This window comes from Zalophus californianus, chromosome 17, assembly GCF_009762305.2.
Source record: "Zalophus californianus isolate mZalCal1 chromosome 17, mZalCal1.pri.v2, whole genome shotgun sequence".
In the NCBI taxonomy this organism is placed as follows: Eukaryota; Metazoa; Chordata; class Mammalia; order Carnivora; family Otariidae; genus Zalophus; species Zalophus californianus.
In genome coordinates, this window is record NC_045611.1 from 48,545,123 (window position 1) to 48,570,912 (window position 25,790).

Sequence of the window (25,790 nt, forward strand, 5' to 3'; positions counted from 1 at the left end):
TGGGGGAAGCCCGGCGTCGTGGGTGACAGTGGGGGGCTCGGGTGGGAGCGGGGGATCACCTGGGGAGTCACTGTTGAAGGACAGGAAGGAAGAAGTGGAGAAAGGCAGACCCAGGAAGGTAATGCCAGTCAGTCACAGAGCAAGAGGGTTCCAGAAACCACTCCAGGGCCCCCCACCCCATCCTCACACACGTAGCTCTCCTTAGATAATATATATTAAAAAATAAACCTCCAATTCAGGGTATAAAAACATAGCAAAGGCACTTGGGGGTGGGGAATGGAGGAGTGCCCTCCCCAGGCACTACAGAGATGGCCTGGGTAATGGGGGGGGGGGTCATGGTGATTCCCCCCCCCCCGGAATGAAGCCCTGAGTCCCCCAAGCAGGAGGGAGAGAAGGCCGATGGGAGGTTGGGGGGGGGGGGAGGCGGTGATCCCAGCTGGGCCCCCCCCCCAGGCACAGCCCCCCCGCCCCCCAGCTCCCTCTCCTCAGGCCCTTGGGGTTGGAGATGCTGCGGCAGCTGTGCGGTGGCGGCGGGTGGCCCTCAGTCTTGCGAAAGGCCTGGGGGATGTGGGAGAAGGGAGATGGGGAGAGATGAAGAGAGGCAGGGAAAAGGGGGAGAGAGGGTGGAGAAGCAGGGCCGGGGAGATGGAGGAGGGGAGGAGGAAGATGGGCAGAGCAAACACAGAGGAGCCCAAAAAGGAGAACCACCAGAGCCAGGAGGTGGAGCGGGGAGAGGCAGGGAGCCAGCAGGAGGGGGCTATGGAGAAGGGAGCCCCTGAGATGCCCACTGCGGTCCCTCCCCTCGGGGCAGAGCTGCAAGCCCTCTGGGTCTCCACTCACCTGCCTGGGGCAGGGGGCCTCAGGTACAGCCAGGATGGGGGGCGGTGTTCTCCCCAAGCTGAGACAGGAGGAGGCGTAGGCGACAAAATTCTTCCTCCACCTCCTGGATGGAGAGGCTTCAATGAGAGGGGTCCCTCCACCGAGTCAGCCCCATCCTCCCCCGCCCTGCCCCTCTCCCCAGGCCCCCACCTCCAGCTGCTTCAGGGTCTCCTCCAGGCTGAGCAGCTTCTCCCGAATCTCCTGGGTCTGGGTCGGGCTCTGGGAGCCGCCCCCTGGGACCCCATCCCCATCACGGGGAGGTCCCGCCCCGCTGTCTTCCTCCGAGGGAAACAGGAGCTGCTTCAGGGACAGCACTGGCAGGGGCAAGGGGACAGAGTCAGAAGCGGGGCTGGGGGATGCGAAGGGGGTGCAGAGGAGAGGCAGGGAGGGGACACGGAGAATGGAGGGCATCCAGGGAGAGGTCGAACCGGAAGTCAAGGGAGGGACAGAGGCTACAGCAGAGGGGCTTGGGGCCACCGAGGGTGGTGGCGCAGGCCTGGAGCGCACTGGGCCTGGACAGGAGACAGGCTGGAAAGATGGGCTAGTGGCAGCCCCGCACGGACGGCGCCGGCCTACCTTTCTCAAGGGCCTTGGCCGCGAGCTGGCCCTCGGGGCCGGGCCTGCAGTAGGGCAGGAGGGTGCTGAGGATTCTCTCGGTCCGGCCTGGGGAGGGGAGGAAGAAGCGGGGGCGGGCGGTGCTCAGTTCCTGCCGGGCCTCCTCGGGACACCTTGCCCCCCACCCCGACTACGTGTCCCCACAAAGGCTCACTGTCCACTGGGAGCATCTCTCGGCCAGCACCGTTGCCGTTCTCCGAGCTGCTGAGCAGGGGTTCTCGGGTGCTGCGGGGAGAAGTACTGGGTGACCCCATGGCCCTGGCCCTCGGGGGCAGCAGGGAGACAGCAGGAGGTGGGGGGGGGGGTTCAGACACAGAAATCGAGGCTGGGAGATGGAGACAGAGGGGCCTGGACAGGGGCCAGACTGGCTGTGGTGGTGGCACACACCTGTACGTACACACACACACACACACACACACACACACACACACACACACACAGCCGGAGCTCAAGTTCTGGAGACACACAAAGTCATCTTCCCTGGCTCCTCAGCCCTCCAGTGTCCCCCTCACCTGCTTGGGCTGGGCCGGGATTTGGGGCGAGAGGCGGGAGCGGGGACCTTCAAGGATCCAGCAGTCTCGGTGATGAGGGAACACCAGCTGGGGAGACAGGTCAGCCCCCACCCCGGGGCAGGCAGTCAGAGCCCCCCAGATCCTGTGCCGGGGCCTCCCAACCCCCCCAGCCTGGGCCACCTCTTCCACCCGAGCTTAGAACCCAGACCCCCCTCACTTCTTCCGTTCTGACACGGTCTGGGCCACCAGTTCGTATATCTGGGCCTCCTGGTCCCACGTGAAAAGGACATAGAAGGCTTTGTGATCTGCAGGAGGAAGAGGGGGTTCAGGGCCAGGGTCACCCCGATGTGCACCTCCCCTGAGCTTGGGCTAGAGGCGGGGGACTTAGGCTCCCCCAGCTCACGCCCATCCCTCTGGTGCCTCCTCCCAGGGCCTCCCTCTCACACCCCCTCATCCATCAGGCAGCAAGTCCCCAGTCTGGCTCTCCCCACAAAACCCCTGGAGCCGCTGGTACACATGTGCAAACCCCTCCTCGCTGGGCTCCAGCCTCCACCCCTGCTCCCCTACAGTCCCTGCAGCGGGCGTCTCCGAACGCTGATCAGAGCTGGCAGCTCCTGTGTGCAAACCCCTGGGGAGCTGCCCGGGTCCCCTCCTAAGGCCCACAGCGCTCCTGGCCCCCGGCCACGCCCAGCTCCGGGGGGAGGGGGGCCCTCGCGGTTTCCCCTTCCTGGGCCTCTGCCGTGGCCTCCCTGGGGGGCCAGCACGCGCTCCCCAGCTCTTTCAGAGGCCCCCCCCATCCTGCGGGCAGGGGCCTCACCGGTGGCCACCTCGCGGGTGATGGCGGAGGTGAGCCGCAGCACGGGCCGCAGCATGGTCTTGCCGTCGGGCGTGGGCGTCAGCGTCCGGCTGTGGGACTTGAGCAGCAGCCGTTCGTCCTGGCGCTGGAGTAGCAGCAGCAGGTCGTCCAGCAGCAGCACGTGGACCTCTGTGGGGCGAGGCCCAGGCTTCAGCAGTGCCCCTCCGGACCCCCCCACCCCCCGGCCCCGCTCACCGCCCCCGCGCTCACCTATAGCCTTGTCCCTCGTCACCCGCCACGTCAGCGGGCCCTCGTGCACCAGCTTCTTCTTGGTGATGTCCAGGTTCTGGAGGCAGGAAGGCGTCATGGTCGGCGCCAGGGCAGGGGAGGGTGGGGAGGACCACGGGGCTGGGACGGTGGGCCAGGCTCAGGATGAGCAAGCCGCTGGGACCGAGGAGGGGTTCCGAGCAGGGGGTGGCTTTCACTCCTGGGGCGCATCAGCACAGAGTCCTGGGGGCAGGAGGGGCAGGGCTGGCCGAGGGCAGGGGAAGGCCAGGGAGAAGCGGGGAGGTCAGGGCAGGCAGGGCCACCTTGAACTCGCTCAGCATAGGGTCACTGCTCTGCCGCAGGTGGGACAAGTCCAGGCGCTTCTGATAATCCTTGAGCCGCTGGGGCAGGGAAGGGAGAGTCACAGGGATGACCCAGGGGCTGCGGCTGACCCACAGTGACCCCGAAGGGACAAGCCGAGGGCCAGGCCCGACCTCCAGAGAAGGGGCCCCGAGGCAGACAAGAGAAAGGCCCGCCCAGGCACCCCCCCACGGACGCCCCCTCCCTGTGGGCCCACGGCCACGGCCAGGCTCACCAGCAGGTCCTCCATGTCGCGCACAGCTTGGTTAACATGGTGCAGAATTTCCCGGCAGCACTCGGCTGCCCGTTCCACTTTCTCCCGTTCCGCCGGCTCTTCTGTGGCAAAGGAGAGACGAGCCCCGGTGAACCCCGAGCCTGAAGCTCCCGGCCCCCCGCCCCGCCGCGGTGAGACAGGAGAGCCGGGGCCCCGTGGCGTGGGGCCTGGCCCTCTGGCACCTGTGTTCTGCCCAATGCTCTGCAGGAGCAGGGGATACTTGGTCAGACGCTGCATCTCCGTGGGGATCATATCCTTCAGCTGCAGGCGACGGCACCTTGGGCGGCTCTCGGCCTCCTAGGGGCAGAGTGGCGCTGAGGTGGCCCGTACCGGGGGGCGCCTCGGGGACTGCGACACCAGCCCCCTCCCCCCTGGGACCCTGGCTTCCCCCTCACCTGCACAAAGGCACAGAACCGAGGCTCCTTGCGCTGCTTGGCTTTGAGCTGCTCTAAGGCAAACGACTGGCGGCTGCAGAAGCGGGAGGAGATTTTCTGGAACCAGTTGCCTTCGGGACCATCAAACTACAGTGAGATTCAGGCCAGGGAGGGTGTCTCAGGTGGGATTGGGAAGAGCAGGGCCTCACGAGGGAACAGCAGCCTCGACAGGAGGACAGGGTGAGGGGCCCCGACCCCTGGGTCTTGATGGGATTCCAGGTCCCTGGCTGGGAGGAGGGGACCCCAGAGGGGCAGGGGCTGGGCGCCCTCACCCGGGCCAGCAGCACATCTCCGATCTCCTCAATGAGGTAGCCACTATCCTGCCTCCGCTTCATCAGCCGATCAAGGAACAGGGCTGTTGAGAGCGGTGAGGGAAGGGGGCGCTCTGTCAGGGCCCGAGAGGTGGTATGTAGAGCCGATGGGGGGGGGGGGAGTTGTGGAGGTCGGGCTGCAAGTGTCTAATCCTTGGGGCCAATGGGCTGTCCCCCCCAACCCCCGCCCATGCCGTGCGCTTGTTGATGTGCCCCCTGGAATGTGAGCTCTGGGGGTGTGGGGTTGCCCCCAGGGCTAGAAAAGAAGCTGCCCGTGGTAGGCACTCAAGGAGAATGTGCTAGACTCCGGGTCTAGCCGCAAAGGCCTCGAGGAGGGAGCCGGTGGTGGGGCGCACAGTGGGCCATGGCCCTGCACTCACAATGCACCTCGATGAGCTCGTCCAGGCTGGGAAAGATGTTCTGTAGCTCCTCCTGAGAGAAGAAGCCCCCTTCCGCCATGGGCTGGTAGAAGAGGTCATGCAGCACCCGGAGCATGCGCACGTGGGCGGCCTCTGTCACCAGCAGCTCTGTGGGGCCACCGAGCAGGAAGCATGGTTGGGGAGGGTGCAAAGGATGGGGTGCAGTCTCAGAGGCAGGCTCGGGGTGGGGGACAGGGGTGACTCTCTCTGGATGGAATCGTTTGCCCCTGAAATAGCCACCGAAGATTCCTGATCCTGAAAAAGCCCGTTTCCTTTGGCTGCGGCAGCAGCCAGCCGGGGTGACCAATGGTCCCCTGTGCCTGGCACTGATGCCTTTCCCAGAACATGGGATTTTCAGGGCTACACCTGGGAAAGTTCCAGGCGAACTGGGATGAGTTGGTCACACCACCACCAGCAAGCGCCCCCACCCCCACCGGAGCTGTGTTTGGCGTCCAGGAAGTCTCTCGGCCTTGGTTTCTGGAACAATGATAACCCTTTACACACACGTTGATAGCCTTGGATCCAGGGACCCCCCCAGAGGGAGCATGCCTGGGTTTCAGGGGTCCCAGGAGTCCCTGGACACTAAACGCACAATCCTGTGTTAGGAATATTCTTCTGACGAAAGAAATGGCTGTGCTGTCTGCTACGGTAGCCACTAGCCATGTACAGGCCTTCAGATTTTAACTGAAATACAAAATTCCATTGCCAGTTGTACCTGTCACATTTCAAGTGCTCAACGGCCATTACGTGGCTGGTGGTAACCATGTTGGACAGCGCAGATGCTGCGTGTTTTCATTATTCCAGAAAATTCTATCAGATAGCACTGCTTTATGTTTTGCTCATATCCTTAGAAGGATCTGTGACACAAAAAGTATTCCCCTACTGCCCTAAAAATTCCAAATGAGTACCCTTACTATTAAGCAACTTGTAAATAAACTTCCAAACCAGAGCTTCCAAAGAAGTGTTCTATTTTGCCAAACACCCTCCCCACACCCAGTTCGAAATCAGAGAAAAGAATCAAGACAGAAACGATACTTCCATCACCTCCCTGCCCAGAAGCGAGCACTGATAATATATTGATTATCTTCCAAAACGTGTCCCCCTGGGACCCTTTCTGCCCCTGAATGGTTAAGATCATGGTAAGAACAGTCACACTGGAAAAGTTCATACCCGGCCCCACAGCGAGCTGAACGCTTCACATGAATCACCTAAGCTCCGTGACAGTCTTTTGAGGTGTGAACTATTACTACCCAAATAAGAAAACAAAGATTTACTGGAGAAATACAACTTTATATAACCGTTCCTGCTCTTGCCAGCACTGCCCTGCGCTGGTGGGGGGGCGGGGGGCGGAACTCGCTGGAAATGTCACTTTGACAGCTGACAGCCACATTCCTGTCCCATGAGTGGCTGTTCTACAATTTACATAACAAATGGCCCTCGGTGGAAACAGACCGCCTTCCAGCTCTGGGGGGATGGACAGCTCCATCTCTTTGCCAGAACCGGGTGGTGGGGTGGTGACCCCGGTACTCACCGCTGATGACCTCCTGCCGCTTCACCTGGCTCTTGGGCAGGCTGTGCAGGGTGCCAAGGGGGACGAGCTCCCGCCAGCCAGGGGGCTCTTCTGGTTCCAGCTCTAGTCCTGACCGTCCTGGGTCCCCTTCATCTCCGGGCTCAGGGCTGTGAGACAGAGGCCTTGTTAGGGCCCCAGCTTGGGGAATCCCAGGGAGACTTCCACTGCTAGTGTCTAACACCCCACCCCCCACCCCACCCCGTGGCCTTGGCATTCGACGCCTCCAAAGTAGCCCATGCTGCAGAGCAGCCCCCAAATCTCTAGAAAGAAGAGTCCCACCCCTCTCCTGTGACCTCAGTGACCTGAGCGTCCAATACCCAATTCTCTGTAACTCTGGCAACGACCCCTCCCCCACCATCCTCCTGACTCTCCAGGCTGCCTCAGTAGATGTGGGAGGAATGACCTACGTGGCTCGTCGGGCAGGGCCAAGCACGGCCGTGGCAGAGCTGGGGTCCATGTCCACGTCACTCCGGGAGCGGCCCCCACCCCGGCCCTTAGCCCCGAGGCTGCCCCGGGAAGGCCGGCGGCGGTCACTCACCCGCAGGCTCTCCGAGCGCCCCAGACGCCCCGATAGCCTGGACCCCGAGGCCAAGGACAGAGTCAGGCAGAGGCCAGGACAGAGACAGGGAGAGACCATGACAGGGACAGAGACAGGGAGAGACCAAGACAGGGACAGAGACAGGGAGAGACCAAGACAGGGACAGACGGGGAGAGACCAGGAGAGGGAGAGAGACAGGGAGAGACCAAGACAGGGACAGACGGGGACCCGGGTAGGGGAGACCAGGACAGATACCAAACATGCAACAGAAGAGAGGAGAGCGTCAGGAGCAGTGGGACTTGGGACTCTGGGGTGCCGGGGCAGTGGGGGTGGCCAGGAGGGACAGGGAAACTTGGTGGAGGTGGGGAGGGTAACCCAAGATGGAGCACAGGACCGACCCCTCCCTTCCCTGAGGCGAGGCGATGATGGGGGCAGAGCAGGGAGTGAGGGAGGGAAGGAGATTTCAATACTTAGCTCTTCTGCTGGGAGGGTGATGTCCCCACCCACCCCTTGCAGGGTGAAGGGGAGGGGGTGGCCCATGGGGAGAGGGGAGGGGCTGGGAGGAACGGGGGAGGGGCTAGCCCTCCCCCCACCCAGGGCCCGGGCACCCACCTCTTCCACCTTCTGGGGAGAGAGGGGCACAGGGTCAGAGGGGGACCCAAATGGAACCCAACTCACCTCCCCCACCCACCAAAGGGTCCCCAAAGCAGCGGCACAAGGACAGGCAGGGGGCAGAGCCTGCCCCCCAACTGTGAGGAGGACAGGGCCCCCAGGCTTGGAGCACAGAGGGCGGGGGACGGAGGGGGGGGCACTGGGAGGCAGGAGCAAGGCGCAGGGCAGTGGCTCAGAAGAGGAGGGGAGGGGATGAAAATCTGAAGGGGTGGGGGAGGGGACAGGGGGAGCCCAGAGGCAGTGAGTGCGGGAGGGAGGAGGAAGGGAGGAGGAAGAGCGAAGGGGAGATGAGAAAAGAAAAAGTGGAGCGCGGACAGGAGAGGCCGAAGACGGGCAGAGGCAGGAGCCGGGTAGAGTGGAGACGGCTCGGGGACAGCAGGAGCGACCGGCAGCGCGAGCCCGCACGCGCCTCCCCAGCCTGAGAAGCCCCTTCCTGCACCCAGCGCCCCACCCCCGCCCACCCCTGGCCCCGGGCACCTCTCTGTGTCAGCGCCCTCCTCAGTGCTCTCCGGGGGCGCCAGGGGCTCCAGGCTGGCCGGGCCCTGCGGGGGCGCATCCCCCAGCTCTGGTGGGGCATCAACACCTGTGGGCGGCGGGGGAGAGCAAGGCAGGCTGCCGGGCCCTTGCGGCAAGACCCACACTCTGGGGGCCTCTACTTCCTCCCGTGGAATGGGGGGTGGGGGCTCAAGCCACCCAGGGGACGGCCGACACCAGCGGCTGCCCTGCACTTCGGTGGGGGACATGGCCACAGCAGCTGGGGCCGGTCGGGGGAGAAGCCACTGAACCAGGGCACACTGGGGCTCTGCGTGACGCCTCCACATCCATTCCTTCTCCCGACCCTAAGCCGGGACTTGCAGGAAGAGGTAGACCCCTTTTAGGAAGACTTGAGGCTCAGACAGGGCCTCCAGGATATAACCCGACTAAGCTGCCGAGCTGGGACTTGAACCCACGCCCGGCCAAGCAGTTGCCTCAGATTCAAGAGGCCGGAGCCTGAGGGGAAAGCCGTGGAACGGGTGAACTGAGGGAAGGGGGGGTGGTTTCTTTTCTTCTTTTTCTTTTTTAAGATTTTATTTACTTATTTCACAGAGAGAGAGTACAAGCAAGGGAGAGCGACAGGGAGAGGGAGAAGCAGGCTCCTGATGAGCAGCGAGCCCGATGCGGGGCTCGATCCCAGGACCCTGGGATCATGACCTGAGCCGAAGGCAGCCGCTTAACCAACTGAGTCACCCAGGCGCCCCCCCCCCCCGGGGGGGGTTTCTTAATAATACTGGTGACCAGGATCAGGGAGGGGCAAGCAGAGAACTGAGCGGTGGTCTCTCGGGCTGGGGTGGGGAGCCAAGAAACTCACCTGGTTCCTTGTCGGGGCTGTCTCCAGACAGAGGGTGCAGAGAAACTCCAGGGACATCCTGCCCAGGAGCCCCAACATTCCGGTCCCGGGAGGGCACCCCCAGGCCTCCCCTCCTTTCCATAAGGCCTGGCTTCTCAGCTGGGGAGACATCCAGGGAGCAGGGGGAAATGAGAGCCCAGCTCCTCTAATCCACAGCAGTCTGTACTCCAGCCCCATCCTCCCCAGGGCCCAGGAGCACCCCCCCCCCCCACCCCCCAAGCCCCCAGCCAGCTTTAGGACCATTACCATCAGCCTCGACTTTGAGGTGTCGGAAATCGGCGGCTGAAACGAGAGATGGGACCATGAGGCGGGGGCGGTGTGGGGAAGCCGGGGCGGGCAGCGGCCGGGCACCTCACCCTGAGGCTCTCCCCGGTTCCAGCGGGCGGCGTCCAGGAAGATGCTCAGGCCTTTCTTGGTCTTGGTTGGCTCATCTGACCGCCGATTCCCCATCATCTGAGGGAAGTAAGGAGAGTGGAGAAGGGGCGATGCATCTCTGAGACCCCAAGAAAGCAGAATCAGACCCCATGAGCCCCGAATCACGGGGCTCCCCAGGGGCCTCTGGGGGAGGGAGGGGCCAGGTTTGGGCGCTCAAGGGAAAAGCACCTTTTTTCGGAAAAAATTCCTCCCCGACTTCTTGTCTCCACTCTTGGTCCGCACCCCAAGGTGGCGCATGTACAGGCTGATGGCGCTGACCACAGCGGCACTATGGGGAGGGGACGGTGAGGGCCCCAACGTGTGCACAGATGCACACACACGCCCATGGCCACGGGGACACTGCTGTCCCCAAGCCGTCCCCTCCGCATTCGCTTCCGACCCCAACCCCACAACTGCTTCCGGCTGAGTGTCTGAGGAAGGGGGAGGGGGTCCAGAGGACAGTGCCAGGCCCCTGATCCCCGGTCCTCCTCCCTGGGGCCCAGGGGACTAAATGCCTCTCCCGCCACCCCCTCTGCTTCCGTCATCACCTCTTTTCCTCATCGGTAGAGATGGTGGGTCTGCAAAAAGAAGAAAGGAGTTTTCGACAGACTTGCTAAGCCTGGCTCCCTGGTCTACCCAGCACAGAGGTCCGGAGTGCTGTCCCCTTAGAAGCGGGCACAGGAGAGAGAGGAGAGGCGGAGAGGGAGAGGGCCAAGGCTACAGGGGTGGAAGGCGGCAGCGGGAGGAATGTCACTTGTGAGCCCAGAGCCGCAAGGACAGGACCCAATTCGCCAGGCCCGAACGCAAGACCACGGAAAGCCCTGGAAACTGGGCGGGTGCCCCAAAGTTGGGAAGGAGACAACACAAAACCAGATGAATCACAAACGGCAGGGCTGGGGAACCCAGAAGTCAGGGGAAGAGCCCAAAGGGTAAGAAATGAACCCTGAAGCTGCAGGGAACCCCCCCACCACTGCCCCCAGGCTGGGGAAGGGGAGGCCCCAACTCACTGCATCTCCTCCAGATGGGTCAGCAGCCGCTCGGCCAGGTGCCGCTCCCGGGCCTCGAAGCTGGCACGGTCCCGCCCAACCCAGGCCTCCAGCTGGGTCAGGTCGTGCTCCCAGGGCGTCATGCCCATGAGCCGCTTGGAGCGGAAGTCCTCCAGCAGCCGGCTGACGGCTGCCTGCTGGCTCTGCACCACCTCCTGCACAAACTGCCGCTGGACGTCCTCAGGGAGGAGGTCGGGCCGCGTGCGGTCTGCGGGGACACGGGCAGGGGGCTGGGGGCCGCTTCCACCCCCCCTCGGGCTCCCGATGGCCACGCTGGGGGAAGGACGGGAGCAGGGGAGTGTGGCCTCCCAGCCTGGGGCTCCCCAGCCCCGGCCAGACACCTCTCCCTCACCCACAGTCCCCTTCCCCTCTCCTTACCAAGTTCAAAGGCGACAGTGGGAGGGACCGGCACCCGCAAGACCTGCTCGGGACAGAGAATGGAGTGAGGGGGAGGACCGGGCAGTGATGGGGTCACCAGACGGCAGCCCAGGTGCCCACCAGGAATGATGGGCTGAGGGGAGGGAGCCGTGGAGGGAGGGCCCAGCTGGCACCGAGTCCCCCCAGGACCAAGGAGTGGGGGAACCGGGACCCCTCGAAGGTGTCTCTCACCGCGGTCTTGTCCAGGAAGCTATGGTAGAAGTCAAGGAAGGCCTTCTTGGCCTCCTTGGGGCCCAGAGAAGCCAGCATGTCCGCGTGCAGGCAGCAGAGCTGGGGACACAGAGCGTCGCCTGTCCTCTCCCCCGCCAACCAAACCCCACTCTCCCTTGAAAAACCTGCAGCTCAAATCCTCTGCTAAGTGCTCCCTAGTCTCCACTACCTCCACACCCGGGCCCTGGCCTCTCTTGGGCTCCCTGGGGCCCCCGTGAGCATTTGCTAGTTTTCTATCCTGTGAAATGGCTGTGGTTTGGTTTCCTGCTATCTCCTGCTACACTGAGAAAGCTGGGCCTGGACCCGGTGCCGTTCTAAACCCTTGACTCACGTTAACCTGGTCAATCATGGGCACTGTCATTATCCCATTTTACAGGTGAGAAAACTGAGCTCAAGAAGCGCAGGGCGCCTGGGTGGCTCAGATGGTTAAGTGTCTGCCTTCGGCTCAGGTCATGATCCCAGGGTCCTGGGATCAAGTCCCTCATCGGGCTCCCCCCTCTGCCTCTCTCTATCTCTTACGAATAAATAAAATCTTAAAAAGAAAGAAAAAGAAAAAAGAAGCTTGCCCCAGGTCACACAGCTAGTTAGTGGCAAAGTTGGGATTTAGAATCCAGGCAGCCTGTTCCCCTACAACCCATAGCCTAGAACTACCTACCGCAAGCAACCTGAGGATGTGTGTGAGAGAGACCAAGGTTCTGACTCGTCTGTGCCCCAGAGAGGCCCCGTGCACAGTGGGGGTTGGGTAAATAACCAGGTGGCCCAGCGGGGCTCACTCGTTCATTCACCACTCATTCCCTGAGCTCGCCTGTGCATCAGCCCCGTGCGGGGTGATGCTGGCAATGCGCTGCCAACTGCAGCCTGTCTTGGCTCCTGGGGTCTCTCGTCAGGCAAGGGACCTGGTCTGTATGCTAAGGACTCACCCCTCGGTAGGGGCAGGACTCTATTTCTCAACCAATCTCTGCATATCCCCAAACTCCACGACAAAACTCCATGAGAGGCCAACAGGACGCGGCCCAGGGGACCACAACTATCTCATGGCTGCTTCCCTAGCTGATGAGGTGAGGGGATTAGCAGGAGGCCAGATTCCAAACTCCAGGGGCCATCCGGGTCACCTCAGCCAAGCCCCTGGCCCTGGCTAGGCCTGTTTCCACATCTGTAAAAGGACACGGCAGTCAGCACCCTCCCTGGGCCGAGTTCCAAGAGCTCGACTTCTAGACACCTCAGGCTCAATCAAGTAAGGGGACCTCCTTGCCCAGAAGGCCACAGCCTCCATTCACAGGGGAGGGGCAGCTACTTTTCTGGAGAGAAGGCACTTTCCCGATTTCCTGCCAATTTCTGAAGCTTCAGGGTCAGTCGATGCGCCCTTGCTTCTTGCAGCCCCCAGGCATCCCGCCCTGGCATTTCTATCGGTGCCTGGTTTCCGGAGGGCCCCCGCTACGCGTTTCCAGTCCAGTCCAGTGCTCTGGGCTACACCCTAACTGCAGCCTGTGCTGGGCCACACTGGGTCTTCTTGGGATGACAGCCTTGTCCACAGAGCACCCCCCTCTAGCCCGTGCAGTGGCTTCTTTCTTCTTAAGTCACGCACTGGGCTCTCTAGACCCGGCACGCGCTTCCGGGCAGCACAGGTCGGCAACTGCGGGGGCCCGGGTATTTTTCTGCCTGGTATCTGTGGATCATGAATTAGGCTCGCTCTGCCTTATTGGGCTGCTTGTGGGTGTTTCTTGTTTCTGGGCCAGCTAGACCTAGGAAGGCTAGTGGCTTCCTCCCACGCCCTAGCCCTGAATGACAGACCGGTGGCACCTGCTGAGGCCACAGAGCAGGATTCCACTTCCAGGGTCAGCGGGAAAGGGTGCGGTCATGGATGGGGTGACACAGCCACAGGCAGGGAAGGAGGCTGGGAGGCATGGTCTCTGCTGGCTTCTGGGTTCTCTTGTTGTTCTCTGCGTGACCCTGCCGTGAGTACTCACCCCCCCCCCCTTGCACTGGCTCCTCACGGAGATTTCCACGCAGCACCTGCGATCTTGCCTGGGTCACATGGCTAGCTAGTGCTCTGGCTCTCTCTTTCTAGATCTTGTGCTGTGGGTTCTGGATCTGTTTTCCAGACCCTCCCAGCTTGTCTTCACTGGTCTATCTCACTGAGCACCGTGGCCTGTCCCGGCCCCACCCCTCCCTCTGCCCACACAGCCCTGCCCTCACCAGGGGTCCAGGTTCAAACTGCAGGGCGACGTGCTGCAAGAGCGCCATGAGGTGGGCAGGCCGCCGCTTCACCTGCTCCAGGCTCTGGAACTGGCTGTTTTGCTCCTCTGTGTTCTGCGGGTGGGGACGGGGGGGGGGGGGGGGGGCGGTGAGACAGTGGGGAGCAGAGGAAGGGCTTTGGGCTTGACCCTTCCCCTCCCTGGCAGCAGAGTCTACGCCGTAACGGCGGTGGCTGAGATTTAACGTTAGAATGGCGGGTGATGAGGACAGGCACGGGAGGGAGTGGGGATCTGTGCTGTAATTAAGGGGGGCGGTGGTAAAACCCAGGGTTAGAGTGAAAAGGGTGGGAGTCTGTGCTATAATGAGGCGTCAAGAATGGGGTAAGAGGGGATGAGGGGGGTGGTACCCAGAACACAGAAAGAGGAATGGGCAGTGAGAGGAGGCAGGGGGCAGCACCCCATGATGGACCTAAGGTGGGAGGGGGACACTGAGGATGGAACTTGAGGGCTGGGGCCCAGGGAGCCTGGGACAGACGCTCCTCCCTGCATCTCCCCTCACCGCCTCCAGCTCGTTCTCAAAATCCTCGTCCTCAGCCCCAATGATGCTGACTGGCACCAGGCCAGGCCGCGGTGGTCCTGGGGCCTGTGGAGGAGGAGGGATGGCTTCAGCTCGGGGTGCAATCCCAGCTCGCAGCCCTCCAGCCCCGTCCCCCCAGGCGCTCTCCACTCACCAGCCCGCGGGGGGTGTCCTCTGCCTCCATGGGCTCCACGGGGCTGGGTGGGAGGAGGGGCCACGGTTAGTGGGGGCAGGAGGCGGTGGCGCAGGGCGGTTACTCAGAGTCCTGGCCCAGGTGCGAAGGTGCGTAAACAGCCTCCCCCCCCCAATCCCAGCCTCCTCCGCAGCTCAATGGGGCCTCTGTGTGGCGACAAAGAGCCCTTCAGAGGCCAGCCAGGGCGGGGAGCCTTGGAGGGGTGGGAGAAGCGGTGGAGGCCCAGGAGCCCGGGTCCATAAGAGAGCTGTGGCCATGAGAGCCTGTAATTTGGGGTCTCTAATGGAGGATGAGCTGGGGACTCCTGGGTCTGAGGGAGGAGGGGGCTGGGGGCCTGGGCTCCTGGGTCTGAGGGAGGAGGGGCTGGGGGCCTGGACCCCTGGGTCTGAGGGAGGAGGGGGCTGCAGGCTGGATCTTGGGTCTGAGGAAGAAGAGGCCGGGAGCCTAGACTCCTGGGTCTGAGGGAGGAGGGAGTGGGAGTCTGGACCCCTGGGTCTGAGGCAGGAGGGCTGGGGGCCTGGACCCCTGGGTCTGAGGGAGGAGGGCTGGGGGCCTGGACTCCTGGGTCTGAGGCAGGAGGGCTGGGGGCCTGGACCCCTGGGTCTGAGGCAGGAGGGCTGGGGGTCCTGGACCCCTGGGTCTGAGGGAGGAGGGTTGGGGGGTCTGGACCCCTGGGTCTGAGGGAGGAGGGTTGGGGGCCTGGACCCCTGGGTCTGAGGGAGGAGGGTTGGGGGCCTGGACCCCTGGGTCTGAGGGAGGAAGGGTTGGGGGCCTGGACTCCTGAGTCTGAGGGAGGAGGGTTGGGAGGCCTGGACCCCTGGGTCTGAGGGAGGAGGGTTGGGGGTCCTGGACTCCTGGGTCTGAGGGAGGACGGACTGGGAGTCTGGACCCTTGGGTCTGAGGCAGGAGGGCTGCGTGTCTGGACATCTTGTCTGAGGGAGGAGGGGCTGGGGGTCTGGCTCCTGGGTCTAAGAGAGGAGTGGGCTGGAGGTTGGGTCTGAGGAAGGAGAGGTGGGGGGCCTGGACTCCTGGGTCTGAGGGACGAGGGCGCTGCAGGCTGGGTCCTAGGGAGGCAGGGCCTGGAGGCTAGCCGAGTTGGGAAGGTTAAAGGAAAGGTAGAAAGGAGGTAACTGGGGTGAGGGGGCTCTCCTAGACTGACAGGCTTGGGGCCGGATGTTTCCTCTGAACCCACCAGCCCCACTTCCTGTGACAGGAAATCTAAAGGCAAATCCCCCAACCCCCCAACTCTCTCCACATGAGAAAACAAAACTCTGAACCTCCTTCCCTAAACCCAGAAGTTGCTTTCCCTCGGGGACCTGGTATCTTCCCCCTCTTCCAATCCCAGAAAACAAGGCTAGGTCCTCAGCCGGCTCATCCCCGAGACGTGTCTGTCTTCCTTGCCCTGCATCCGGCCGTCCCGCTGGCTCTCCCTCCCCAGCCAGCTCTCTCCGGCGGGCTGTCCCTTGAATGTGCCTTAGGCCTTTGCCTCTCCTCTCCCTGTCTTCTTCCCTCTCTCCCTCCCTTCAGACCTGTCCCACTTTCCCACCAGCTCTGCCTCCCCTCCCCCTCAGCCACCTCGCCCTAACCCTGCTTCTGTCGCTGTCCTTCCCCTCTGTCAGTGTCTCTGTCTTCCCACATCTGGTTCTGCGGCCACCTCTGAGTCCTCTTGAGTCACTGTGCCATGTGCTGTCCCTCCTCTCTCTCTCTCTCTCTCTCCCATCTCTTGCTGGCTCTCCCATCTTGTCTCCCTTAGAGTCTCCGCTTCCCCCTGCGTCTTCCCACCACCATCTTCTGTGTGTTTAATTAGTCTGGCTAATGCCGTGAGAGCTCGTGTCAGGCGGGAAGGAGCTGTGGAGATGGGGTGGGGGGCCCCTCCCACAACCCAAAGCTATTTATAACCCTGGTCGCCTGAGACTCACCCTTTTGCCTCCTCCACAGGCCTCCTCCCTAGCACTCAGTAAACGGTGGCTATGATTTTGATTATGATCATGAAACAATGATGCTTTCTGGAGTGTCCCTGTGCCATCCCATGGGTTCCCCAGAGCACACGACATTTTTATTCTCTTCCATAGAGCGTCTCTGTCCAACTTCAAGCTTAGGTAATTTAAGATTTGAGTACTGTTAAATCTTCACGTAAATAAACTTGCAAACCGACGCCAAAAAAAAAAAAAGTGATTATTTATTACAAAAGCTAAACTTACCTAGCACTTACAGTGTGCTAGGCATTGCTCCAAGGGCTTCACATCTGAACTCACTTAACGCTCACAACCACAAGCACCTCATGCGATTAGTATTCCCGTTCGAGATGGAAAACCTTCACCAGGCCACCAGCTGCAACTTCTGGGTTGGAAAACATGACTGCGCACATGGAAGGTCCATGCTCACCCCACTTGGGGGGGGTTCAACAGAGGCAGGGAGATTCCAAAAAGTGCAAAGGAGAGGACACACGGTATGTGAGCAAATGCTCAGTGCCAGGCAGGCCCCAATCATGCACCTGATACATGTTATCTCCTTCACTCCTCATCACGGAAATTGAAACAATAGCTAACATTTAATACATGCTATTAAGTATATAGCATGCATAACATTACTGCTTTATAGGTATTAACTCATTTAATCCTCTAAATGACTCCTGGAGGTCAGTTTTATAACTACCTTCATTTTTCGGAAGAGGAAACTGAAGCACAGCTCATAAGAGACAGAGCCAGGATTCAGACCCAAGCAGTCTGGCTCCAGAGTTTATGCATTTAACTATCAGAATGTGCTGCTTCAGAGCATGGCGAACCCCCACCCCAACCTTAGGAAACTAAAATCTGAACCAAAGTTGGTGTCTGGGAAAGGCAGGGGTATGTGCGCACTGTGACTTGGGCAGGAGTGCGGGTTGCTGCTCAGGCTGCTCCACAGAGGCTTAGGGCTCAAGAAAGCATTCTGGAAGGGAAGGTGGGGGGTTGGCTGCTTAGGAGATAGACGGTGAGGGGGTACCACAAAGGGTAATCACACGCTGAAACTGTCAGATGGATCTGTAGGCAACTGAAAAGGCCTACGGCCCAGCAGAGGGGATACTGTGTGCATGGGACTGGGGGTGGCGGTGGTGAGGGAAGGTTTAGGTTCTGAGAGGCGAGGGTCCTAGAGCAAAGCAGGCACCAGTCGGGGACTACATGGGCGCCTGGATTCTATGCAAGGTTCGGGGTCTATAAGACACTGAGTGGACGTCCCTGGTGCCCAAGAACCTCCGGGAGCCTTAAAGAACTTAAAATACAGAGTAGTCAAGGTAAGTCCACGAGGGGCCCTTGGAATGTATAAGGCTCCAGATTCTATTCTATTGGTAAGTTCAAACAGGTGGATCTACTCGGAGCTCAGAAGCACACCGGGTCATGATTCCATATGTAAAGCAGCCAGTCTGCGGGACCTGTGGAGACTTAAAAGGGGAGCAGAATTCTACAAGAGCATGTGGTGGTCCCAAGACCCAGGATCTACAGGGCCCAGGATTCTAGGGGGTGCTAGTGACCGATGGGGACCCCACATCTATAAGAAGCCGAGTTTCCGTGGCGGGTGGGGCTAGCAGGAAGCTGGTGGGTCTATAGGCCCTTGTAATTTATACGAAACGTGGCGCATCTACACCAGCCCCAAATCCTAGGTGGGACGTGGCGGGTCTACACGGGCCCCAAATCCTACTACACGGGACGTGGCGGTGCGCACGGCCAGGAATGATGGGGCGATCCTGCGGAGTCAGGGTCTGACGCCCGCCGGGGGCAGCATCCCTCACCTGCTCCTGGTCGTAGGAGAATCCACCGCAGCCGCCAGAATCGAAGCCTCTGCGCGCCGGCTCCCGGGGTCCCCCACCCCCGCCTCCGAGTCGCTCTAGCTGCCCCAGCGTCTACCTTTGCTTCCAGCTCCACTCCTCCCGCCAGCCGCTCTAGCTTAGCGGCTGCCTGGTTCTTGACCGAGCGACTCTACTTCTCCCGCCGGCCACTCTAGCTCTCCACTGCGCCACGCTGGCCAGAAAGGGCCGCTCTGGCCTGCCTTGGAGGTCTGGCGTTTCCGTATCTCGACTGCCCTTGTCACTCTACTGTGCCCCGCCCCCCGCCCCCGCCCCCCAGCCTCACTAGAGAGTGGTTCCAGCCCCCCAGCCCAGGGCTCAATCCGACATCTCCGACTCGCCCCTGGCCCTTAGTCTCCGGCCTGGGTTCCCCACCCTATCTTGGCTTTCCTAACTCCGGAAACAGCTGAATTTCCAAGGCGTACACTAATTTTCCCGGCACCCCCACCGCCCCGGCCGCACACTTTGTGCTGGGACTGTAAAGCAAAACTCCTGGGTTCCAGCGTACCTTTCCCGCTGACAAGCCGTGTAACCTGGAAAAAGTATTTCTTTCCGAGCCTCAGTCTTCCCACCTGTACAATGGGGGAAGATCTCCAGTTCTGTCCCCTACAACCCATCTCTCAGGGTATAATTAATGGCCCAGAAAAAGAGCTTTCCAAAAAATGCTTTCAAGCGCGCTCTGCAACTTCCAGCTTCACGGCGGCCTACGGCGTGGTTATTGACGTTTTTCTTTTTCGGTGGCCCTAAAGCATGTGGGGTTGAAGGACGGTGCTTGAAAGCACCTGCAAGTTCAAATCCCAACTCCACTCGGTCTCACGGTGTGTGTCCCCTGGGACGACTCGGTTCCGCTCCCTGAGCCTCAGTTTCCCCACCCGTACAATGGGAGTGATCATCCGTCCTCCGCTGGACAGTTGGGAGGCCTTGACCCCGGCCTCGCACCCCTCATCCCCACTTACTGGGCACTCGGCAGGTATTAGTTCTCCTCTCTTTGCCCCCTTTGACAGATGGGAAAACTGAGGCCCGGGGAGGGGCGTCCACTGGCTCTGAAGCCCCTGCAGCGCCGGCAGCGCCCCCGCCCTCTCCCTCCTCCTCCTCACTTCCCCTGGCAGCCGAGGGGCGGGAGGCCGGGCGGGGCCAGGGACAGTGTACCTGGAGTCCGCGCGGGGAGGTGACCGGCGGGGCGCCCGAGGTCGGGCTCGGCGATCCCGGGCCCTGCGTCCCGGCTCCCGCTTCCTGGCTCTGGCGGGGCAGGAAGTTGGGGCGTTTTTCCGGAGGCCCCCGCCCCGCCGCCCCTCCCCGCTTCCTGCCCGCGCCCCGCGCCCGCCCGGCACCTCCGCTTCCTTCCCCTTCTCGCCGCCCGCCCGGCCCCTCCTTTCTCTGCTTGGCGGGGGACCCGCGGCCCCGGCCCCGCCCCGGCCCCGCCCGGCTCCTCCCGGCTTTGTCCGTCTGTCAGCCGACCGCGGGCTCCACGTTTCTCGCCTCTGCCGGGTGTCCGCCATCGCCTCCCCGGCGGGGTGGGCTCGCCACAGCCTCCCCTGCTTTCCGTCTGGGTCTCTTGGTCTTCCTCTCTTTCTTTGCCTCGCTGTGCGTGTTTCTGTCCGCGTCCCTCTCTGTCCGCCCCTCTGTCGTCGCTCCTTTCTCCGTGGGGGGTCTTTTCCTCCCGCTCCCGGGCCCCTGCTTCTCCGCGCTGTCCCTCCCCTCTGTCGCATCTCTTGTCTTCCCCTCTCCGGGTCTCTGTATCTTTCTGCATGGCCACCTCGATCATTTCCCCAACCATTGCTTTCTCTAGAGTCCCAGGGGTCAGCCTCTCCGTGTCCGTTTTTCTATGGACCCTTCTTTCCTTTCTCTCTCTCCTGCTTTCTCTCTGTCCCCGTATCTCTGTCATTGTCTTTCTCTTCACTTGCTCTGCGTCTCCATTACTATCTCTCTGTGTCTCAGTCTCTCTCTCCTCTCCCAGAAACCCTGCGTCCCTGTGTCCCCCAGGGCTCCCCCCGCATCCCCAGATGAGAGCCACAGACTCTCCAGATGCCCCTGCTGCAATTCCATTCCCAGAGAATAATAGGTGTGGCCTGGCTGTAGTCCGAATTGGGTACCAGCCCCACCAGACAGGCGCCTGTGTTTGTGGGACTAAAATATGCATAAATAAATATGGTCACCTGGCTCCTTTCTGTGTCCCCTCTCTGCTCAGGGACATAGCCTAGGGTGAGGTGCTTCCCCAAACGCTTCCTATTTCTCTCTGGCTACCTGGCCCCAGGTGTAGGGAGTGGGCAGGGGTTGGTGGGGGGTGGGTGGGAGCAGTATCCTGGGTCTGGAAGAGAAGGAGGCTGGGGGCCTGGACTCCTGAGTCCCACCAGAGAAGGGGAGCATCCCCATGAGATCCATGACTCCTGCCAAGGTCTGCACTGGGGAAGGATTTATTATCACTAAGTGGCCATGACAGAGCAGGGAGGGGGAGGTGACAGGAAGGAGGCTCTACAATCAGCTCCCCTAGAGGCAGCGATTAAGGGCTCATTACCCGCTGGGTGTGGGGGGAGGCTGGGAAAAGCAGCAGGAGGAGGGGTGAATTGGGGTGTGTGCAGGGGATGAGGACAGTCTGGAGGGAAGAAGAGCGGACACACTCAAGGGGGAAGTTGAGTCAGGATACTCGGGGAGGGGGAGACTATGAAAAGAGAACAGGAAGGGGTGGGGGGACACCACAGCTGGCAGCACGTCTGCCCGGGGGCAGCCCACAGGGTCACGGCTTCTCCAGCTGGACGTCCCCGTCTCCGATGTGGAGGCTGCCCACGTCCTGGTAGGTGCCCTGGAGGCCTCGGGAGATGTCCTCGTACATGGAGCAGTCATCCAGGTTCAGGCCCTGAGGGGAACATGTGGTGGGGGGGGGCCTCAGCGCCCTGACGCCCAGACCCCTGCCCCCAGACGACCCCAGGGAGGACCCCCACGAGAACCCCAGTGCACCTGCCCCTCACCTGTCCCCACCCACCACTCACCTCATAAAGGTTTTCATCTTCATAGTCATCCTGGGTGTCCACCCCAAACTTCATGTTCTGCCATCGTTTCTGCGAGGAGGGGGGATCGGGAGCCTCAGTGAGGGGATGTGGGGGGAGAATGTGTTTTCCGAACAAACCTCCTGGATGCCGGAGAGGTGCCTTACCAGAGGGGGTAAGGGACGCACCCAAAGCCACACCACGGGTGAGTGGCAGGTGACTCTGGGTCCCTGGCTTTATTGCTCTTGCACGAATAAACAGTTCTCACAGAAATGGCAGTGGCAGTCCCAGGGCCTAAGGCGGGGCTGGTGCAGGTCAGAAGCTCTGGGAGGACAGCCAGCCCCCATCTGCCCTGGCTACATCTGGAGGGCCGCTGCACTGCCGGTTGGGGGGGTTAGAGTGAGACACCATGGCTGGGGCGGGGGGAGAGTGAGGGATAGCTGGGGAGTGGGAGGAAGGGAGGACAGTCCTGAGGGGAGCCTGAGCAAGGGTGCCCTTCTGAGCCACGCACCTTTTAAAATCCTGTCATGGTATGAATTCATGTGCCCCTCAGCCCTGTGAGGGTGCTGTCACTCTCCCAGCTTAGGAGGGGACCTCAGCCTCGGAGGGCCCAGGTCCCCAGGGGCTCACCCTGAACAGCAGCAGGGTCCCAGGCACCACGGCGCAGAAGAGCAGGATGATGCCCTCGGCTGTGATGATGTTGTTCTTGGTGGCCTCTCCCATGTCCAGGAAGGGTCTGGGGAGCCGCTCTGTGAGGAGGGGGTGCCGCTCAGAGCACACGTGCCTCCCGCCCTCCTGGCTACCCAGTCCTGCCCCCGGCAAGGCCCAGACCCCTTGAAGCTGCCCCCCCCCCGCCCCCACAGTGTGCATGAGCCGGGAGCGAGGATGCCCACGATGGGTGCCCTTGGTTCCCCGGGGCCGGCACTCACCGCGCACGCGGAGATAGGTGCCGCAGGACTGCTGGAAGCTGAGGACTTTCTGGGTGAAGAGGTCTTTCTCCTCCACCCGGCACCTGAACATGCCTGTGTGGTTCTTGTTCACTGTGTGGATGGTCAGCTCACCGTGGGGCTCTTGGCTATTGCTCCAGAATATGTCGGGCCAGGTGGTGTTGCCTTGGAGGACGCGCCACCAGGTGACGTTGAAGGTGGTGTTGGGCCTGCTGCGGTTGTGCAGGCACTGCAGGCGGACCGTTTCGCCCAGGCTCACGGTCACCGAGGGCGGGTCCCCGTCTGCCCACAGGGCCTGGCACCCGGGGCCTGCGGAGAGGCGGAGGAGTTGGGGACTGCGGGTGGGGACACAGGCCCCAGCCCTGCCCCCCCCCAGCGGCAGCACCCTGGGGTGCGTGGGGTGGGGGAGGGGGTTGAGGACACTCCTGGGGGAAGAGGGTAAGACACCCTGGCATGGGGACACACCCCTGCGAGTCCCCCACGCACCTCTCCAGCGCCACCTCTCGCCACCCGCCCCACCTGCGCCCTGTGCTTTGGCCCCGCTGAACTCACAGGTGTTTGGATATTTGGCTTCCTAATGATAGGAGGGTTCTGTCCAGGGAGCGCCGTCCAGAATCAGTTTGGATGGACATCACCTCCTCCTGAAGGCCTTCCAGGCTCACCTTCCCACCCTGAGCCCTGCCTGGCACCTGGTACCTTAGCTGGTGTAATCTTCACAAAAGCCTAAGAGGTAGGTTCTCTCATTGTCCCATTTTATAGGTGGGACAGCTGAGGCCCAGGGAGGGCAGATTGGTTGCCTGGCACACCAGGGCAGCAAGAGTGGCTGGCGTTTCAGCCAGCCTTGGGGCCTGCCTTGGCCTGTGACCTCAGGCCCACCCCTCATTCTCTGCTTGTTTCAACCTGGGGGTCAGGAGTGAGTTCAGTTGGCGGCTGCACTGCGGGGTAGGGGAGGGCCTCGGCAAAGTGGGTTGGCTGCTGGGGAAACCCCAGCTTCCAGCCTCCCAGGCCAGCCCACAGGCCTGGCTTGGCCTCTTCGGGAGGGAGGAGGTGGGAGGTGAGGAAGAGGGTGGGGAAAGAGGCAGCAACCTCAGGGTCACAGCCCCACCAGCTGGTATTGCTTGGGGTGTGGGTGGGGCAGCCTGGAGGGCAGTGTTGATGAGGTGCCCCCCTTCCCCAGCACTGAAAAGGGGCTCCCAACGCAGTGGGGTGACTGAGATTCAAGGCAGAGGAGAAAGCTGTTTCTTCTCTCTGAAGCTGAGCGCCACCCCCCAAGTCCCCTTCCTGCCCCCAGCTCTGGAGCTCAGTCAAGGGCAACCTTAGTTCCTTATTTTGACCTGTGGGGTTGAGGGGGGTGGGGAAGTCGTCTGTTGCCCTTGTCTCCTTCCATGTGGCTGTAGACGCCCCTTCAACTTTGCTGAGCCCCCTCTGGCCTCCCCTCAGACCTGCGGCCTGCTTGTGATGGTCAAGCAGGTGGATGCAGTTTCTTCAAGGGCTTTCCCAGCACTGCCCGCCGCCCCCACACCTGCTGGCTCCTCACCCCCTGGGCAGTGCCTCTCTGCCTCTGCCCTCTCTCCAGCCTCCTCAGTCCTCCCTGCCCCACTCCCCCCTGCCCCCAGCACCAGCCTGTTAGCCACGTACCCAGGCCAACAGCAGAGATTAGGAAGAGGAGAAAGATGGTGGCATGCAGCGCTTGGAGGACTCCGGGACCCCCAGGCATCTCTCCCAGTGGGTTGGTTAGTCTGGGTCGCAGCAGTCCTGGGGTACCAGATCCCACCTCGGCTAACCCCGCCCTACTTCCTGCCTAGCCCTGCCGGAGATAGGCTCCAACGGCCCCACTGCCGGGCCCTCCTTCAGCTGTGGGCCCCGGGGGCAGCCCCTGCCAGTACGCTTCAGGCCCGGAGTGGAGAGAAACTGCTCCTTGCACCTGTGGCCACAATTCCCCTGGGGGAGGCTGCTGGGTGGTGGAAAGAGACCAGTCCAAGGCCTGGCTCCTCACTGGCTGGCCCTGGGAAGGAAGCCCGAGGGAGCCAGAGTTCAGAGAAACAGCTTTCTCCTCTGCCTTGAATCTCAGGCACCCCACTGCGTTGGGAGCCCCTTTTCAGTGCTGGGGAAGGGGGGCACCTCATCAACACTGCCCTCCAGGCTGCCCCACCCACACCCCAAGCAATACCAGCTGGTGGGGCTGTGACCCTGAGGTTGCTGCCTCTTTCCCCACCCTCTTCCTCACCTCCCACCTCCTCCCTCCCGAAGAGGCCAAGCCAGGCCTGTGGGCTGGTGGTGCTTCTGAGCCTCCTATCCACTCCTCACTGGCCTTAGGCAAAGCTCATCTCCTCTCTGAGCCTCCATGTCCTCACTTCTTGGCGTTGGAATCCAGGATTTAAAGGGGTTGTGCATGCAAAGTTCTGAACACAGGGCCCAGCCCATAGTAGGTGCTCAGTAAAACGTGACTCCTATTAATGCTCAGGACAAATAAATGGGGCAGGTCGACCAGCTCTATGACTAGGTGGTGGCTTCCTGTTCTGAGCCTTGGCATTAAAAAAAAATTTTTTTTTTTTATTGTAATCTCTGCTTTCAATGTGGGGCTCAAACTCACAACGCAGAGGTCAAGAGTCACATGCTCTACTGACTTGGCCAGCCGGGCACCCCCAGCCTGGGCATTTTTCATGAGAGATGAGCATAAGAATATCTCCCCAGTGTTGTGACATGAGATGCTGTTCCCAGCACCCGAGGAGTTAGAGCAACAACGGGCTCTTGATGTGAGTCAGCCTCCCCACAAGGGGGCAAGGTAGGCCACCCCCCATTTTAGAGAGAAAACAGGCCCAGAGAGATGCCATCACTTGCCAGGTGTAACACAGCTTGGGAGTGGTGGAGCAGAGATTGAGTCACTTGTGTGTGCCCACCTGCTGTTGGGCAGCATTTTAGGTCACGTGGAAGGAAACGGAGTCTGAGGAGTGGGGGTGGGGAATCACAGGAGACTGTTGAGATGTTTGTGAGCAGTTAGGGGACCATCACATGTGCACACAAGGAGACACACAGGGAAAAAATTTACCACAGGGAGATTTTTGGTAGGAAAGCGGAAACAAAAAGTCCATGTACGGGAGAACAGGATGCACACGGGGTGACGTAGGCCGCCAGTAAAGTACTCAGCAGGCGAAAAGACGCTCTACTCGTCAACCCAGCTGCGTCTCAGTAATGACATGAAAATGACACAACACATGCAGCGTGCAACAACTGACTTGTTTTCAAAAGGCGAAACATTGGGTGCCGTTAGGGACACGTGCCTCTGTAGTGGAGGTGTGAACCCATGCAGGTGAGTGACACCCAATTCCCGAGAGGGGTTCCCTCTGGGGGAAGGGAGGAGGGCGTTTCCTGTCTCGGCTTTAGGTCTTGTTTTACTTAAGCTGGGTAGTGGGCCCACGGGTCTTTCTTACACTAATAGGTATGCTGTTTTGCATGCTTGAATCATTTCATAGTTAAAAAAACAAAATCCAACTGTCACCCACACAGAGGAGCATGGGCCTCAAGAGTTCGTGACTCCTGTGTTTGAATCTCAACTCTGTCAGCCTACTGTTGTCTGGGCCCTCCACCACCCTTGTCCCCCTCCTGAGGCTGCAAGGACATAGTTCCCCTTCTCTGGCCTGGGGGCCCTCCCCCGTTCCCTTCCCTCCGGGGACCCAGGTGTTCTGTTGCGACCCTTGCTTTATAGCAGGTCACCAGCCCCTCCGCACTTTAGTTCCTCCTTATGACCCCCCCACCTAGGAAGAACCCCCGGGCTCAGACACTGCAGCATTCCCCTCCGTCGGCTGAGGCAGTTTCCAGGCCCTCGACTGCCCCCTCGTGGCCGCAGAGGCACAGCTGCTGGATTGCAGGCCCTCAGGCCAGACTGGCCTGCAGGGACGCCACCCACCGGCCACTTAGCCGTCTGCCAACCA

At 61.4% G+C, this 25,790-nt stretch overlaps 2 protein-coding genes across 9 annotated transcripts; both read right to left on the reverse strand.

The window, feature by feature from the left end:
• Positions 1-177: 177 nt before the first annotated feature.
• ARHGEF1 (Rho guanine nucleotide exchange factor 1) lies at positions 178-19,881 on the reverse strand. Of its 8 annotated transcripts, XM_035725221.1 has the most exons (32): positions 19,077-19,168; positions 18,436-18,670; positions 14,069-14,111; positions 13,897-13,980; positions 13,339-13,452; positions 11,104-11,202; positions 10,873-10,915; positions 10,456-10,702; positions 9,997-10,026; positions 9,638-9,737; positions 9,391-9,487; positions 9,281-9,316; positions 8,996-9,133; positions 8,125-8,230; positions 7,588-7,599; positions 6,845-7,012; positions 6,399-6,544; positions 4,829-4,975; positions 4,410-4,492; positions 4,099-4,224; positions 3,886-4,000; positions 3,665-3,765; positions 3,393-3,470; positions 3,073-3,148; positions 2,824-2,991; positions 2,224-2,311; positions 2,007-2,093; positions 1,649-1,719; positions 1,456-1,542; positions 1,030-1,193; positions 841-943; positions 179-558 (listed from the first exon to the last, which is right to left on the reverse strand). In XM_035725221.1, the coding sequence occupies exons 3-31, from the start codon at positions 14,096-14,098 to the stop codon at positions 860-862; spliced, it is 2,925 nt and encodes a 974-aa protein (XP_035581114.1). In that variant the 5' UTR covers positions 14,099-14,111; positions 18,436-18,670; positions 19,077-19,168; the 3' UTR covers positions 179-558; positions 841-859. The 8 variants fall into 8 exon arrangements, with proteins under 8 accessions (XP_035581109.1, XP_035581110.1, XP_035581111.1 ...); XM_035725216.1 differs by lacking the exon at positions 18,436-18,670 and having other exon boundaries at positions 178-558; positions 19,077-19,880; XM_035725220.1 differs by lacking the exon at positions 19,077-19,168 and having other exon boundaries at positions 18,436-18,996.
• A 444-nt stretch (positions 19,882-20,325) lies between these two features.
• On the reverse strand, positions 20,326-23,654 carry CD79A (CD79a molecule). The gene is made up of 5 exons (XM_027619247.1): positions 23,497-23,654; positions 21,841-22,167; positions 21,542-21,660; positions 20,915-20,983; positions 20,326-20,781 (listed from the first exon to the last, which is right to left on the reverse strand). Exons 1-5 carry the CDS (start codon positions 23,573-23,575, stop codon positions 20,662-20,664), a joined length of 714 nt encoding a protein of 237 aa, XP_027475048.1. The 5' UTR covers positions 23,576-23,654; the 3' UTR covers positions 20,326-20,661.
• Between the last annotated feature and the right edge of the window lie 2,136 nt (positions 23,655-25,790).